General features: G+C 44.0%; 1 protein-coding gene across 1 annotated transcript in view; it reads left to right on the forward strand.

Moving 5' to 3' along the window:
- Positions 1-17,043, forward strand: part of LOC126263476 (probable cytochrome P450 6a14) — a 148,705-nt gene that overhangs the window by 118,825 nt on the left and 12,837 nt on the right. Inside the window, exons 7-8 of the mRNA XM_049960570.1 lie at positions 3,436-3,617; positions 11,486-11,707. Coding sequence (XP_049816527.1) covers positions 3,436-3,617; positions 11,486-11,707 — 404 coding nt within the window. The remainder of the gene's footprint in view (positions 1-3,435; positions 3,618-11,485; positions 11,708-17,043) is intronic.

Raw genomic sequence — 17,043 nt, forward strand, 5'->3', positions numbered from 1 at the left:
GTTTCACCTAGTCATCTCTAACATCGGCAGCATCTTATTGTATGTAGGACTGCTTAATTTGTAACTTTAATTGGTTCGGTTTGATATACCCTCGCCTCTGGCTGGTACAGTGATAACTGACAAGAAAAGCTCGTTTAAGTTATTGCAGCTAGAAGACAATATTAAAAAAGTACTTCTAAAAAAACATTTCTGTCTCAGAGAAATTTGGCTAAGGACAGACTATGTCAGTCATTAATGCATTTCATATAAGTTCGATTAACAATTGCTGAATATAACGAAGAAGCCAATAAAGGTAGAGAAAGGACTTTCCTTTCGTTGGGATATAACCCTACTACTTACTTTAAATTTATTTTTATTTCCATTACTCCAGGCGTTGAGAACAGGAAAGAATGGTAAATCACCGGGACCAGGCAGTATCAATCTGGAGTGTCTGAAATATGCTGGTGACAAAGTTCTGAAACTGATAACACAGCTCTTCAACAAAATGATACATGGAGATTCAATACCCAACTAGATGAAGCTGGGTTATATTAATACCATATTTAAGAAAGGGGATCGCAAAATTTGTTCAAACTATCGAGGAATTTGTGTTACAAACACATTAATGAAAATTTTTGCGAAAGTAATTAAAAACAAACTGGAAAAAATTTTAAAACCCAAGAAGAACAATGTGGATTCACGGCTGGGATATCATGTATAGACCATATTTTCACATTACAACAGGTTTTGGAGAAACATAGGGAAAAATCAAATAACTTAGGATTAATTTTCATAGATATAGAAAAAGCGTTTGATAGTGTTCTAACAAAATTACTTTGCAGAGCACTACATATGGCAAACATAAACCCTTTCCTGGTTAAAATAATACAACAGATGTATAATGATAACATTTGCCAAGTGAAAGTTGGTAAAAACTTTAACAGAAATTTAGAACAGGAAAAGGCCTTTTACAGGGCTGTCCCATGTCACCATCATTATTTAAAACCTATATATATATTAGCCTTAGAACATGGTCTCGTAAATATAATAGTATGGGATTAGAAATAAGAGATGGAGTTTACCTACATCATTGACAGTTTGCTGACGATCAAGTAGTCGTAGCACAAGATGGCGAGGATGCTAACTACACTCCTGGAAATGGAAAAAAGAACACATTGACACCGTTGTGTCAGACCCACCATACTTGCTCCGGACACTGCGAGAGGGCTATACAAGCAATGATCACACGCACGGCACAGCGGACACACCAGGAACCGCGGTGTTGGCCGTCGAATGGCGCTAGCTGCGCAGCATTTGTGCACCGCCGCCGTCAGTGTCAGCCAGTTTGCCGTGGCATACGGAGCTCCATCGCAGTCTTTAACACTGGTAGCATGCCGCGACAGCGTAGACGTGGACCGTATGTGCAGTTGACGGACTTTGAGCGAGGGCGTATAGTGGGCATGCGGGAGGCCGGGTGGACGTACCGCCGATTTGCTCAACCGTATGTGCAGTTGACGGACTTTGAGCGAGGGCGTATAGTGGGCATGCGGGAGGCCGGGTGGACGTACCGCCGATTTGCTCAACACGTGGGGCGTGAGGTCTCCACAGTACATCGATGTTGTCGCCAGTGGTCGGCGGAAGGTGCACGTGCCCGTCGACCTGGGACCGGACCGCAGCGACGCACGGATGCACGCCAAGACCGTAGGATCCTACGCAGTGCCGTAGGGGACCGCACCGCCACTTCCCAGCAAATTAGGGACACTGTTGCTCCTGGGGTATCGGCGAGGACCATTCGCAACCGTCTCCATGAAGCTGGACTACGGTCCCGCACACCGTTAGGCCGTCTTCCGCTCACGCCCCAACATCGTGCAGCCCGCCTCCAGTGGTGTCGCGACAGGCGTGAATGGAGGGACGAATGGAGACGTGTCGTCTTCAGCGATGAGAGTCGCTTCTGCCTTGGTGCCAATGATGGTCGTATGCGTGTTTGGCGCCGTGCAGGTGAGCGCCACAATCAGGACTGCATACGACCGAGGCACACAGGGCCAACACCCGGCATCATGGTGTGGGGAGCGATCTCCTACACTGGCCGTACACCACTGGTGATCGTCGAGGGGACACTGAATAGTGCACGGTACATCCAAACCGTCATCGAACCCATCGTTCTACCATTCCTAGACCGGCAAGGGAACTTGCTGTTCCAACAGGACAATGCACGTCCGCATGTATCCCGTGCCACCCAACGTGCTCTAGAAGGTGTAAGTCAACTACCCTGGCCAGCAAGATCTCCGGATCTGTCCCCCATTGAGCATGTTTGGGACTGGATGAAGCGTCGTCTCACGCGGTCTGCACGTCCAGCACGAACGCTGGTCCAACTGAGGCGCCAGGTGGAAATGGCATGGCAAGCCGTTCCACAGGACTACATCCAGCATCTCTACGACCGTCTCCATGGGAGAATAGCAGCCTGCATTGCTGCGAAAGGTGGATATACACTGTACTAGTGCCGACATTGTGCATGCTCTGTTGCCTGTGTCTATGTGCCTGTGGTTCTGTCAGTGTGATCATGTGATGTATCTGACCCCAGGAATGTGTCAATAAAGTTTCCCCTTCCTGGGACAATGAATTCACGGTGTTCTTATTTCAATTTCCAGGAGTGTATATGTGGAATCAACTAGCAGTAGCACACAAAACTTGGGGTTTGAAGATTAATTACCTAAAAACAGAATACTTGATTAATGATTCAGTTTAGCTATACATTGAAGGAAATAAAATCAAAAAGATAAACCCTTTCTGTTATTTGGGATCCATTTTAAAAATCGAGGGAAAATCGGAGTCAGAAATCAATAAAAGGATTAGTAGCGGACGGAAGGTCATTGGGATGCTTAACTCAGTTTTATGGAGCAAGAATGTAATGAGCAGAACTATAAAATTAATACACAAATCCATATTAGAGAGTGGGGTTCTGTATGGAACGGAGACCTGTACAATTAACCAGAAGCACATTAAAAAATTACAGGCTCTAGAGATGGACTTCTGGAGAAGATCGGCAAGAATCTCCAGGAAAGAAAAGATAAGGAATACCGAAATAATAAGGAGAATGGAAATAAGAGAAATAATATATGACGTAATGGATCGGAAGAAATTACAGTGGTACGGGCTTGTGCGACGAATGGAGGAAGCCAGAATACCAAAATTGATACTGGAGTAGGAACCTGAGGGGAGCAGAAGAAGAGGACGACCTATGACCACCTGGCTCCAAAATGTACAGCACGCAATAAGGAGAATGGGCGCAGAGGAAGAGAACACACAAGACCGAAACACCTGGAGGGATATTTTGAAAATATAGTTTAAGAACGTTTATTCTTTGTATTGCAATTTCCGAGTAAATTATTATGTTGGAGATAAGCCTCTGTAATGAAGAAAAGCTCAGAATAATAATAAAAATTACATTATTTTCAGGTTACAGAACAGTGCTAGTGGGAAGTCAGGATTCTTTCGGAAGATGGTGGAGGATACAGTGGAGTATCGCGAACAACACGGCGTGGTCCGCAATGACTTCCTCCAACTGATGATGCAGCTCAAGATCAAGGGCTTCATTGACGACGAAAGCAAACTGGGATCCCAAGAAACCGATAAATGGAGTAAGTTAGCTCAACGAAGTTTGTTCAAAGAAGTCAGTCATTTCTTCAAGGTAAATGTAGGAAGTGTTTGTGTTCACACACAGCCGAAGAATCAAATCGCATAAATAGGACATTCAAGAGTTTATTTTTACGTTGTTACAACAGAGATCATTTTCATATGGTGATCTAAGATTTACTACAGTATAGAATATAATTAGACGTAACTAATGCGGAGAATATACGCATGATCATGTACATGAAAGTTATTACTCACACCAATGGTTTGGGCTCCTTCTTCAGCCGAGAGTTGTGCGTGAGGCAGATCTGTTCTCGCGTACTTCTTCTGGATGTTTCACAGCTGATAGAAGCGAAATGAAGTGTAAGGAGAGGTAATGAGAGAAGCATTCAATGATATTGAACGTAATTTTCCTCGTCCGATCTTACTAACAACCCTAAAAGGTATTGGTCTTACGTACAATTAGTAAGCTGTACGAAACTATCTATTCAGCCACCAACTGACCATACAGGTACCGAAACGGAAGACAACAGAGAGACGAATGGATTGCCGAAACTGTCTTCCGAAATTGTTTAGACGCGAAAGGTACAAATACGATCCCTGATTTTAGTCACCGCACGAATTTCGAAAAGGCAGACACTGAAATTGATGATTCCGAAATAGGAAAACACCTACAATCGCTTTCTAAGGTTTCACTTGCTTCCCTTCTAGTAGCATTTAGTAGCTCGCTAGCATAACGAAGGGCACCTAGCGACTGGCAAAAAAACGCAGATCATTTTCGAGAAGGATCGTACGACCGAGGGAGACACTTACACTACTGACCATTAAAATTGCTACACCACGAGGATGACGTGCTACAGACGCGAAATTTAAGCCACAGGGAGAAGATGCTGTGATATGCAAATGATTAGCTTTTCAGAGATTTCGCACAAGGTTGGCGCCAGTGGCGACACCTACAACATGCTGACATGAGGAAAGTTTCCAACCGATTTCTCATCCACAAACAGCAGTTGACTGGCGTTGTCTGGTGAAACGTTGTTGTGATGCCTCGTGTAAGAAGGAGAAATGCGTACCATCGCGTTTCCGACTTTAATAAAGATCGGATTGTAGCCTATCGCGATTGCGGTTTATCGTATCGCGACATTGCTGCTCGCGTTGGTCGAGATCCAATGACTGTTAGCAGAATATGGAATCGATCGGTTCAGGAGGGTAATGCGGAACGCCGTGCTGGATCCCAACGGCCTCGTATCACTAGTAGTCGAGATGACAGGCATCTTATCCGCATGGTTGTAACGGCTCGTGCAGACACGTCTCGATCCCTGAGTCAACAGATGAGGACGTTTGCAAGGCAACAACCATCTGCACGAACAGTTCTACGACGTTTGCAGCAGCATGGACTATCAGCTCAGAGACCATGGCTGCGGTTACCCTTGAAGCTGCATCACAGACAGGAGCACCTGCGATGGTGTACTCAACGACGAATGGCAAAACGTCACTTTTTCGGATGAATCCAGGTTCTGTTTACAGCATCATGATGGTCGCATCCGTGTTTGGCGACATCGCGGTGAACGCACATTGGAAGCGTGTATTCGTCATCGGCTTACTGGCGTATCACCCGGCGTGATGGTATGGGGTGCCATTGGTTACACGTCTCGGTCACCTCCCGTTCGCATTGACGGCACTTTGAACAGTGGACGTTACATTTCAGATGTATAGCCGAAACCCTACATTTCAGCAGGATAATGCACGACCGCACGTTGCAGGTCCTGTACGGGCCTTTTTGGATGCAGAAAATGTTCGAATGCTGCGCTGGCCAGCAGATTCTCCAGATCTCTCCCCAACTGAAAACGTGTGGTCAATGGTGGCCGACCAACTGGCTCGTCACAATACGCCAGTCACTACTCTTGATGAATTGTGGTATCGTGTTGAAGCTGCATGGGCAGCTGTACCTGAACACGCCATCCAAGCTCTGTTTCACTCAATGCCCGGGCGTATCAAGGCCGTTATTACGGCCAGAGGTGGTTGTTCTGGGTACTGATTTCTCAGCATCTATGCACCCAAATTGCGTGAAGATGTTATCACATGTCAGTTCTAGTATAATATATTTGTCCAATGAATACCCGTTTATCACCCGTATGTCTTTTTGGTGTAGCAATTTTAATGGCTAGTAGTGTACGTGTACAAACGATTTATCAAAAAGGATCGACAGCACTACAAGACTGAAAACGCAGTTGTCTATTGTAACGTAACATCGTCGGACGGTCGTAAGGAATTGCAGAAAGACTCGGGCAAAATTACCCCTTGGTGTAAACAATGGTGTAACGTATATAAATGTAAGAGAATGGTTATAAACAGAAAGAACAGCAGTATGTTTTCTCATTACAAGATCAGTGCTGCGTATCTTGAGCACTTCACGTCATGTAAGTAGACTCTAAGACAAAAAAAGGACGCACCAAGAAAAAATTATCCAAATGGGACAGAAATCTGTAGATATGGTGTATATGTTTACACAAACAAATGCTCAAAGTTTTAAAAAATTGATAATTTATTCAAGAGAAGGAGCTTCACAAATTGAGCAAGTCAACAAACGGTTGGTCCACCTCTGGTCCTTATGCAAGCAGTTATTCTGCTTCACATTGATTGACAGATTGTTGGATGTTCTCCTGAAAGATATTGTGCAACATTCTGTGCAATTACCACGTCAGATCGTCGAAGTCACAATACGATTGGACGGTCCTTCCCGTAATGCTCCAAACTTTCTCAACTCCGGCAATCTTGCTGGCCAAGGCCGGGTTTGGCAAGCGCAACGACAAGCAGTAGAGGCATTGAGACGCTCGCCTTGTGCATGCGTGCATTATCTTGCTGAAACGTAAGCCCAGGATGGCTTGCCATGAAGGACATCAAAACGGGGCGTTGAAAATCGTGTACGTACCGCTGTGCTGTGAAGGTACCTGCTATGGTAAGTAATGCCACCCCAGAATATCACTCCTCGTTTCGAGGCTGTATGGCGGGCGACATCCAGGTTGATATCCCACCACGGTCTTTGCCGCATCCAGGTATTTCTTCACTGGTCATTGGGGCTAAATTCGAAGCGGGTTTCTTCACGGAAGACAATTTGAGATTTTAAGCTGAAGCTGTGTCTGGAGATGCGCCGGAAGGACGTGGAGTAATAATTCCTTCGTAGTTCGTTTTTTTTCCTGTAGAATGTATGTAAAGGTAATACTAAGAAACGATAGGAAGTGGGACGATCATGTAGGATCAAAATACTGTGGAAGAATTGAATTTCTTGGAAGGGCTTTGGGAGGGACCGGTGCATCTGTTTAGAAAATGGCATACAAAATGCTGCTGTGACCAGTTCTAGAATACTGTTCAGAAATTTGGGGCCCTTATCAAGTGGAATTGCAAAATCCATGGAGATTAAATAAAAACTTTGAGGTTCGCCGCTGACATTGCAATTCTCTCAGAGACAGCAAAGGACCTGGAAGAGCAGCTGAACGGAATGGACAGTGTCTTGAAAGGAAGATATAAGATGAACATCAACAAAAGCAAAACGAGGAGAATGGAATGTAGTCGAATTAAATCGGGTGATGCTGCGGGAATTAGATTAGGAAATGAGACGCTTAAAGTAGTAAATGAGTTTTGCTAGTGGGGGAGCAAAATAACTGATGATGGTCGAAGTAGAGAGGATATAAAATGTAGACTGGCAATGGCAAGGAAAGCGTTTAGAGAAATTTGTTAACATCGAATATAGATTTAAGTGTCAGGAAGTCGTTTCTGAAAGTATCTGTATGGAGTGTAGCCATATATGGAAGTGAAACATGGACGATAAATTGTTTGGACAAGAACAGAATAGAAGCTTTCGAAATGTGGTGCTACAGAAAAATGGTGAAGATTAGATGGGTAGATCACGTAACTAATGAGGAGGTAATGAATAGAATTGGGGAGAAGAGAAATTTGTGGCACAACTTGACTAGAAGAAGGGATCGGTTGGTAGGACGTATTATAAGGTATCAAGGGATCACCAGTTTAGTATTGGAGGGCAGCGTGGAGGGTAAAAGTCGTAGAGGGAGACCAAGAGATGAATACACTAAACAGATTCAGAAGGATGTAGGTTGCACTAGGTACTGGGAGATAAAGAAGCTTGCACAGGATAGAGTAGCATGGAGAGCTGCATCAAATCAGACCACAACAACAACAATCAAGTAGACATGAGAACAGACATGGAATGCAGAGACGCGCTCGCAGCGTCGCAAGTTGGTGTTGCAGGAGATATTGAAGTGTAACAGAAATACTCGGCGAACTTAAATAGAAATCGTGGAAGAAAAACGACTTAGTAATCGGAAAAACCTGTTGCGTAAATTTAGAGGAAATATATTCGAAGATGACTGTTCGAGCATTTTGCTGCCGCCAACACATAAGTCGCATAGGCATCATAAGAAAATGATAAGAAACATCAGGGTGTGTACGGACGCATATATACACTCATTTTTCCCTTGCTCAAGACGTGAATCTAACAGAAAAGAAAACTGACAATAATGGTATGCTGTAACCTCGACCATTCACTGTACAGTGGCTGGTGGAGTACTTAAGTAGATGTAGACTGGAATTTACTCTCTATTAAACAAATGCACAGTTATTCATTTCATAAGTCTTTTTAGGCAGCCCATTGCTAATTAAGTCCAGCAGGGAAGATCTACATTCAGTCTGAAGTTTGCAAGCTGTAGGCTATCTTTTGTAGTGCTACATTAAGAGAAGGTAACAACCGAAATCAACAAGAAATGAAAAGTGAAAGGTGATAAGAAGATGGCTTCCATAGAAAGGAAAAAAATTGTTTTCGATTCTGACGTTGTATCTACATCCGTCTACATCTACACGGATACTCTGCAAATCACATTCTAGTGCCTGGCAGAAGGTTCATCGAACCACCATCACAATTCTCTACTATTCCAATCTCGTATAGCACGGTGTCAACAAAATATTTAAGCATTCGGAGGAGAAAGTTGGTGACTGGAATTTCGCGAGAAGTTTCCGTCGCAACGAAAAACGCCTTTCTTTTAATGATTTCCAGCCGAAATCCTGTATCATTTCTGTGGCACACTCTCCCATATTTCGCGATAATACAAAACGTGCTGCCTTTCTTTGAACTTTTTCGATGTACTCCGTCAGTCCTATATGGTAAGGATCCCACACCGCGCAGCAGTATTCTAAAAGAGGACGGACAAGCGTAGTGTAGGCAATCTCCTTAGTAGGTCTGTTACATTTTCTAAGAGTCCTGCTAATAAAACGCAGTCTCTGGTTAGCCTTCCCCACAACATTTTCTATGTGTTCGTTCCAATTTAAGTTGTTCGTAATTTTAATACCTAGGTATTTAGTTGAATTTACGGCTTTTAGATTAGACCGATTTATCGTGTAACCGAAGTTCAACGAGTTCCTTTTAGCACTCATGTGGATGACCTCAAACTTTTCGTTATTTAGGGTCAACTGCCACTTTTCGCACCATTCGGATATCTTTTCTAAATCGTTTTGCAGTTTGTTTTGATCTTCTGATGACTTTATTAGTTGATAAACGCCAGCTTCATCTGCAAACAACCTAAGACGGCTACTCAGATTGTCTAATAAATCGTTTATATAGATAAGGAGCAGCAAAGGGCCTATAACACCACCTTGGGCACGCCAGAAATCACTTCTGTTTTGCTCGACGACTTTCCCTCAGTTACTACGAACTGTGACCTCTCTGAAAGGAAATCACAAATCCAGTCACATAACTGAGACTATACTCCGTAAGCGCGCAATTTCACTACGAGCCTTCCGGAAATCCAGAAATACGGAATCGATCTGAAATCCCTTGTCAATAGCGCTCAACACTTCATATGAATAAAGAGCTAGTTGTGTTTCACAGGAACGATGTTTTCTAAACCCATGTTGACTGTGTGTCAATAGACCGTTTTCTTCCAGGCAGTTCATAATGTTCGAACACAATATACACTCCTGGAAATGGAAAAAAGAACACATTGACACCGGTGTGTCAGACCCACCATACTTGCTCCGGACACTGCGAGAGGGCTGTACAAGCAATGATCACACGCACGGCACAGCGGACACACCAGGAACCGCGGTGTTGGCCGTCGAATGGCGCTAGCTGCGCAGCATTTGTGCACCGCCGCCGTCAGTGTCAGCCAGTTTGCCGTGGCATACGGAGCTCCATCGCAGTCTTTAACACTGGTAGCATGCCGCGACAGCGTGGACGTGAACCGTATGTGCAGTTGACGGACTTCGAGCGAGGGCGTATAGTGGGCATGCGGGAGGCCGGGTGGACGTACCGCCGAATTGCTCAACACGTGGGGCGTGAGGTCTCCACAGTACATCGATGTTGTCGCCAGTGGTCGGCGGAAGGTGCACGTGCCCGTCGACCTGGGACCGGACCGCAGCGACGCACGGATGCACGCCAAGACCGTAGGATCCTACGCAGTGCCGTAGGGGACCGCACCGCCACTTCCCAGCAAATTAGGGACACTGTTGCTCCTGGGGTATCAGCGAGGACCATTCGCAACCGTCTCCATGAAGCTGGGCTACGGTCCCGCACACCGTTAGGCCGCCTTCCGCTCACGCCCCAACATCGTGCAGCCCGCCTCCAGTGGTGTCGCGACAGGCGTGAATGGAGGGACGAATGGAGACGTGTCGTCTTCAGCGATGAGAGTCGCTTCTGCCTTGGTGCCAATGATGGTCGTATGCGTGTTTGGCGCCGTGCAGGTGAGCGCCACAATCAGGACTGCATACGACCGAGGTATACAGGGCCAACACCCGGCATCATGGTGTGGGGAGCGATCTCCTACACTGGCCGTACACCACTGGTGATCGTCGAGGGGACACTGAATAGTGCACGGTACATCCAAACCGTCATCGAACCCATCGTTCTACCATTCCTAGACCGGCAAGGGAACTTGCTGTTCCAACAGGACAATGCACGTCCGCATGTATCGCGTGCCACCCAACGTGCTCTAGAAGGTGTAAGTCAACTACCCTGGCCAGCAAGATCTCCGGATCTGTCCCCCATTGAGCATGTTTGGGACTGGATGAAGCGTCGTCTCACGCGGTCTGCACGTCCAGCACGAACGCTGGTCCAACTGAGGCGCCAGGTGGAAATGACATGGGAAGCCATTCCACAGGACTACATCCAGCATCTCTACGATTGTCTCCATGGGAGAATAGCAGCCTGCATTGCTGCGAAAGGTGGATATACACTGTACTAGTGCCGACATTGTGCATGCTCTGTTGCCTGTGTCTATGTGCCTGTGGTTCTGTCAGTGTGATCATGTGATGTATCTGACCCCAGGAATGTGTCAATAAAGTTTCCCCTTCCTGGGACAATGAATTCACGGTGTTCTTATTTCAATTTCCAGGAGTGTATTTTCTAAAAGTCTGCTGCATATCGTACGGCAAGAAACAAAATGTTTTCTAGAATTATCGATTATGCCAGACGTGTCTCAAACAGATAATCTGCCGCTCTTGAGCAGTGATTGCAGTGCGACAGCGCTTTGAGACGCAATCGCAGATGTCAAGTACCATCTGATAACAGCTGTATTTTAGGGTATAAATGATCTCTATATATTAAAATGAAATATCTGCCAAGAAGAATCATTTACACTTGCAAATTAAGTCTTAATTGCAGGTTACCCTGAGTGACCAGCTGCTCAGACCGTCTGCATGGGACGTCTAGCTGCTTTGATGCTGACTAACCTATCTAGCATCTGAATGAGCATTAGTCATCATCCGGATCAACTCGTAATTTCGATCTTAAGGCGCGAAGTTAGTAACATGAACTCATTATAATCACGTCAGAGAATTGTACTGACGACGCAAATTCTGTTCACAGAGTTTACGATGGACGACGTGGCAGCACAGTCGATCCTATTCTACGCTGGAGGCTTCGAGACGTCGTCGACTACCATGAGTTTCGCGCTCTATGAGTTGGCTCTCAATCAAGACATACAGAAGCGACTGCATGAGGAGGTGGACGCGACGCTGAAAGAGCACGGAGGGCAGTTTACGTACGAGGCTATTGTCGGGATGAAATATCTGGACAAGGTCGTTGCAGGTGAGTTTCCACAGGCTCATATTTCATACACCAACATGACTAAAGTGACTGCCCTCTTTTCACTACCACACAGACAACTTCTATTCGGAAGCCGTAAGAGATGATACAGAGCTGTCCAGCATTAATATCTCACACTGTATTGGAAGCAAATGTTTAACTTCGCAGTATATCTGCACATAAACCTAGACCTTGTCTATACGGGATGAGATAAGTAGGGTTTACGTTGCCAGAAAAAGCTATCTGTCCGAGTTTGAGCACTGGCCCTGGAGGTTCGTTACACGGACGTCGTTCTAGATTTTTATGCGAAAAGTCTCACTTTTTTCCCTGTCATGTATTTAGTATCAGTATTTCTAAATGGCATCATAAAAAATTTAGAAATGAAACAGAGAAACTCAGATAAGCGTCGCTCCACGACAGACTGCCGAAGTAGTTCCAGTGCTTACCTTAGGCGAGGACGCCAAATTAAGTTGTCCCTGTAACAAAGATTTTGCTCGTATAGCCGTTGTTGAAGATAAGTTCAATGAAGATGATCCATGTCAATGAAAGGTAATATCAGTTCGACTTCTGAAATATAAATAGACAAGGATTGTGCGATCTCTGCTGTGTCGCAAGCTTACTGTGAGGCTTATCCAAAGAGTGACTGTTCACGGTGCCAGTGTCTGGATTGAATATTTACGGCCGCGCGGAGTGGCCGCTCGGTTATAGGCGCCATGTCACGGATTGCGCAGTCCCTCCCGTCGGAGGTTCGAGGGACCAATGACCTCAGCAGTTTTGTCCCTTAGGAATTCACACACATTTGAACATTTTTCAGAATTTGCGGAGCGACTGGTGAACTGTCCATAGCTTTTAAGCATTCCGTCCTGCTGTCTTTGAAATTTAATAACAAAGAATTTGAAGATCAGTTCTTGATTAGTCTTCATTTTAGCGTTGGCATGCTGTAGGTAATGATTCTCTGACTTGTCATTCCTCTGAATTTGGTTTTGATTTCTTCCAGCTTTAGTGTAGACGAAACCTAACATGTAATACTTTCATAAAATGCAAAGATCAGAATTTATTTGCTCACAAGTCCAATGCAACTTGATGGGACCTGCCCTGATAACTGCGCGCGTTAGCACTGTGCTTCTGGGATTCGGGGAGGTGTGGCGGCCGCGGATCGAATCCACCCCGCGGGTTCACCATGAAGGCCAAAGTGTCGGGCAGCACGGATTTGGGTTTTAGCCCGTTTCCCGCATTCGGGCTGGTACCTTTGCACCACTTCACTTACACGATGCACAAACTTTTAGAAAATATTCGCACGCTTTCAGAAGGGGTGCGAAATTCTGTCACGAAAAGGACGGTGGGTGGCCACCTTTTACCAGTAACACTGCCAGATCCAAAAAAATTAACACGTTGACTCCATGAAGATATGGGAAAAAGACCACGAAAAAGAATAGGATACTGAAAAATTTGAGGAAGTACAAGAGATAAAGCCGATTAACTTTCATAGACCTAGGGCTGAGATAAAATAAGGTCAAGCACGTAAGTAATGATATAGCTAATGGACAAGAGCTAGTTAGGACAGATATATGTGAAAGGATTCGCGCTTCTGATAGCATACAGTTGGTATACTTGAACTGAATAAGAACTGAAGTCGCGATTCGGAAGGTCTGTAGGGAGATGCGTAGGGAATGGAACAATGACGAGCGACTGATGTGTGGTAAGCAACTCCTGAGTATGTGAATTGCCAAAGGTGCTAGTGTACTATAAACTGCATGAAGTCAAGCACTTCCGCAGAAGGAAAGCCTATATAGGGGATTGGAAGTTGCGCATTCTTGGTCAACAGGTACGTGCTCAGATTTCGTGCAAGATAGTTGCTGGCTATTATGGAGTAAAGAAAAATATTCGCAAAGCTGCAAGAGACCGCAACAATTGAAAATATATGGAGGTGGATGCAAAAACGGATAGCGAATCAAGTTGAGATTTATGTCACATACTGAGGTCTATGGTCCTTTGCTGGTGTAAAAATTTTAAGTTTCTAAGTCAATGCAGTTAAAAGATATGGCCGTTTCCGTCAAGTGTTTTGATACTCGTAAACTCACCCATCAAAACCTGTAGAGTACTTCCTCTTGATGTAGAATCATGAAATTTGGCAAGAAACAAGAGGTTTCACCGTACAAGTAAGCATTAGTAATTATATCAAACTTAAAAGTCTTTTGGTATTTGCTGTCTGTCTATCATCCATCTGTTAAGCCCACTTCTTCTCAGAAAGGTGGAGACGTATCATGTTGAAATTTATTTAACATACCAATGTCTATAGTCACTTGGCAGCGTAATAAATGTAAGTTCCGAAGTCAATGCAAAACAAAAGTACGGCCATTTATGTCCGCGCGAACTCACCCATCAAAACCTGCACGGTACTTTCCATTGACCTACACTCAAGAAAGTTGCCAAGAAGCAACGCTTTACAATGCAAATAAAGGAAAAAAAATCCTCAAATGGTTAATTTATAACCCTTTATTTGGCAAATGGTGAAAATAAAAACAAAATTTTTTTCCGTGCTTCTATTTATTTATTATGCTTAAAGAAATACAATTCAGTCAGTTTTTGACAAAAATTATGAAAATTATGAAATGTTGCTTACTAGCAACGTTGCCAGCAGTAGACCACATTTATACGTATTATAGAAAAAAAGTGTTTGCCAATAACCTCAAGCAAAAGGTTTCCTGTAAGTGAATAATTTAATTTATAAACACATTTATGCATCCCTGCTGTGTAATAGAACTGTTTCATTTTCCCTTCTAGTTCTTCTTGCAATGGAAATTTTGGAAACAGTTCCTCTTTGGAATGAAGCACGATACTAGATCGCATTTTGAACACATGGCTGTAGAAAATCCAGATGGGCAATAACGACAACGACCTTTGGGACCGTATACAAGCCAATGCTCCATATTATCAAATCGGGCATCTTGTGTAACAGTCGGAGCTGTTGGCTTCCTCCTCTTCTTTTGTGGTGGTGTTATGTCTATTGAGGGCCTTCCTACTTTCCTTTTCCCTGAAAACATCAAACCATTGGCAATACCTGCCCTGAATGACTTCAGTGAGGTCTTCTTACCCAGAGATTCTCTTCGAAATACCAGCCAGGCATTTACAACACTCAGATCTAGCATAAATCCAAACAATCTCATGTACCAACACCTATTTTTCATTGGTACTCTGTAGAGCTCTATCAGCATTCCAGCAAGATCAACTCCTGCCATATGCTTGTTGTACTGACGTACAATACTGGGATAGGGCACATCAATTCTTCTTTTGTCATTGCTGTCCCATCATTTTACTGTCGAGAGTAGTTGGACACCACAAAATGAGTTTGCAAGTGTTACGATTTTATTGTTTTGAATATGCGCCGTAAGCATATGTAATACACTAATGGCACATGTCCCAACTATGGGCAATGTTGCTCACAGACAACATAAATGTTTTATACTATTTACGTTATTCAAAACAAAATTAGATTGAAAGATTTCTGCTGTAAACTCACCTCTGGGTATTTCTTGAAGAAAATCTGCTAAGATTACTGCCAATTTATTGAAATCCACTCTTTCAGAACCAAAATAAGGCACCCCTGTTGCTCACACGAGGAGATCTCTGTAACACCACTGCACAAACTGCCATCTCGTGTGGAAAACCTTGAAGTATTACAACAACTGGCATTCGCAGTGTGTAAAGGAACGTTGCCTGGAGGCAATAATGCTAGTAAAAGGCACTGGGAAGTGTTTGTTGTCTCTTAACGTCAACGTAAATATGATGTTGCTTGGGAGCAACACTGCCAAATAAAGGGTTAATAATATCACATAAAAATATTTCTTTTGTCATTGGTTATCCTACTCCAAACTTGCAAAACAATCGGCAGTTCCGCATTAAGGCTGACTGGATCGCAAGGGTGAAAGTCAAACATTCGCAAACTAATGAATTCTTCTCGGGTTATCAGCCGAGTGGTGGCGTCGTCTTGTCGCAACGTTTCAATCAGTTTCATACTCATCATCTTCTGGCGAAGTCACTTCGCCAGAAGATGATGGGTACGAAAGCCATTGAAACGTTGCAACAAGACGACGCCACCACTCGGCTGATAACCCGAGAAGAATTCATCAGTGGAATACGCCGAGAAAGACTGAAATCGCATATTCGCAGACTAGTCTGCGAATATTTGTTTCACATGCAGCTTGAAACGCCATACCTACGTGCAGCAATCACTCCTGAATATTTGCTGGTGGATAAATTCCGAAACTGGTCATATGAGCAATAAAGTCATTCCTTACCCGATGTTAGACAGTTACATTGCGATCCAATCAAACTGAATGTAGAAATATTGATTATTATTATAATAGTTGTCTGCCTCCTGCATGACTTAATGTCACATTTGTATTATGGAAATTAAAACATTCTCGAAAGTCTTGGAATGCCTGGGACCAATGCCTTGCCAGTATCAATTGCGATAACGGGAAAAAATGATCGAGATTCGTGATTCCCGGAAAGGAAAAACGGTCTGAATACATAATTAATTTTGTACGGAACCCTTAGCGCGCGAGTACCTGGCCAATTTTTTTTAGTATTCGCGTACTCTTTGGAACACAAGCAGCTATTGCTTGATGGGGGCTAGTCGAAACGACGCTGTTCTAAGGTATTCGACCAAAACTGACTGCTTTCCCTAGCTGCCATTCTAGTCTCGCTACATTGGCAGATAGCAGCGAGTTTGGAATATCGTTTGCTTTTCTATACGAAAACAGTAGTGACACATGGAGTTGACGACACGCTAATGGAGACGACAATGCCAGTGCACACAGCATTGTGTGTTCGGGTAATGTAGGTAGCTACCTGAAACAAGTGAACGTCGGTCAAGAATCGTACACCTTCTTGCGACTTTTGTCGATTATGCTTCTTGTGTGAGTGCATCATTAGTACACACATGGTCTGCCTACACGCTATTTGCGCCACGCTCCGTCAGCGCACGTTACTTTCTCACAAAAATACTAATTATTTTTTAAAAACAATGCAAAAAAATTAATCAACAGGACAGGAAACTTCATGATCTCACAGTCCTACCTCTATTTATTTGACTAATTTGTTCTTAGCTTCACCAATGAGTACAACATATTTTTTTCTGGACAGTCGTACATCAATGTCTGATCAATATCCGCACTGTTTTTTAGAATATGTCAACGAAGGGTCTCCACGTTTCGAGTAGACACGTCATTTGCTGCATGAAAACACAATGATTGTACTGTGCCGTGAGTGTAAGCGTCCCTTATCAACTACTATAGTTGCACATTATAGCGGAATATGCAAGACTGTTCCCTGAT

This window comes from Schistocerca nitens, chromosome 6, assembly GCF_023898315.1.
Source record: "Schistocerca nitens isolate TAMUIC-IGC-003100 chromosome 6, iqSchNite1.1, whole genome shotgun sequence".
Lineage (NCBI taxonomy): Eukaryota > Metazoa > Arthropoda > Insecta > Orthoptera > Acrididae > Schistocerca > Schistocerca nitens.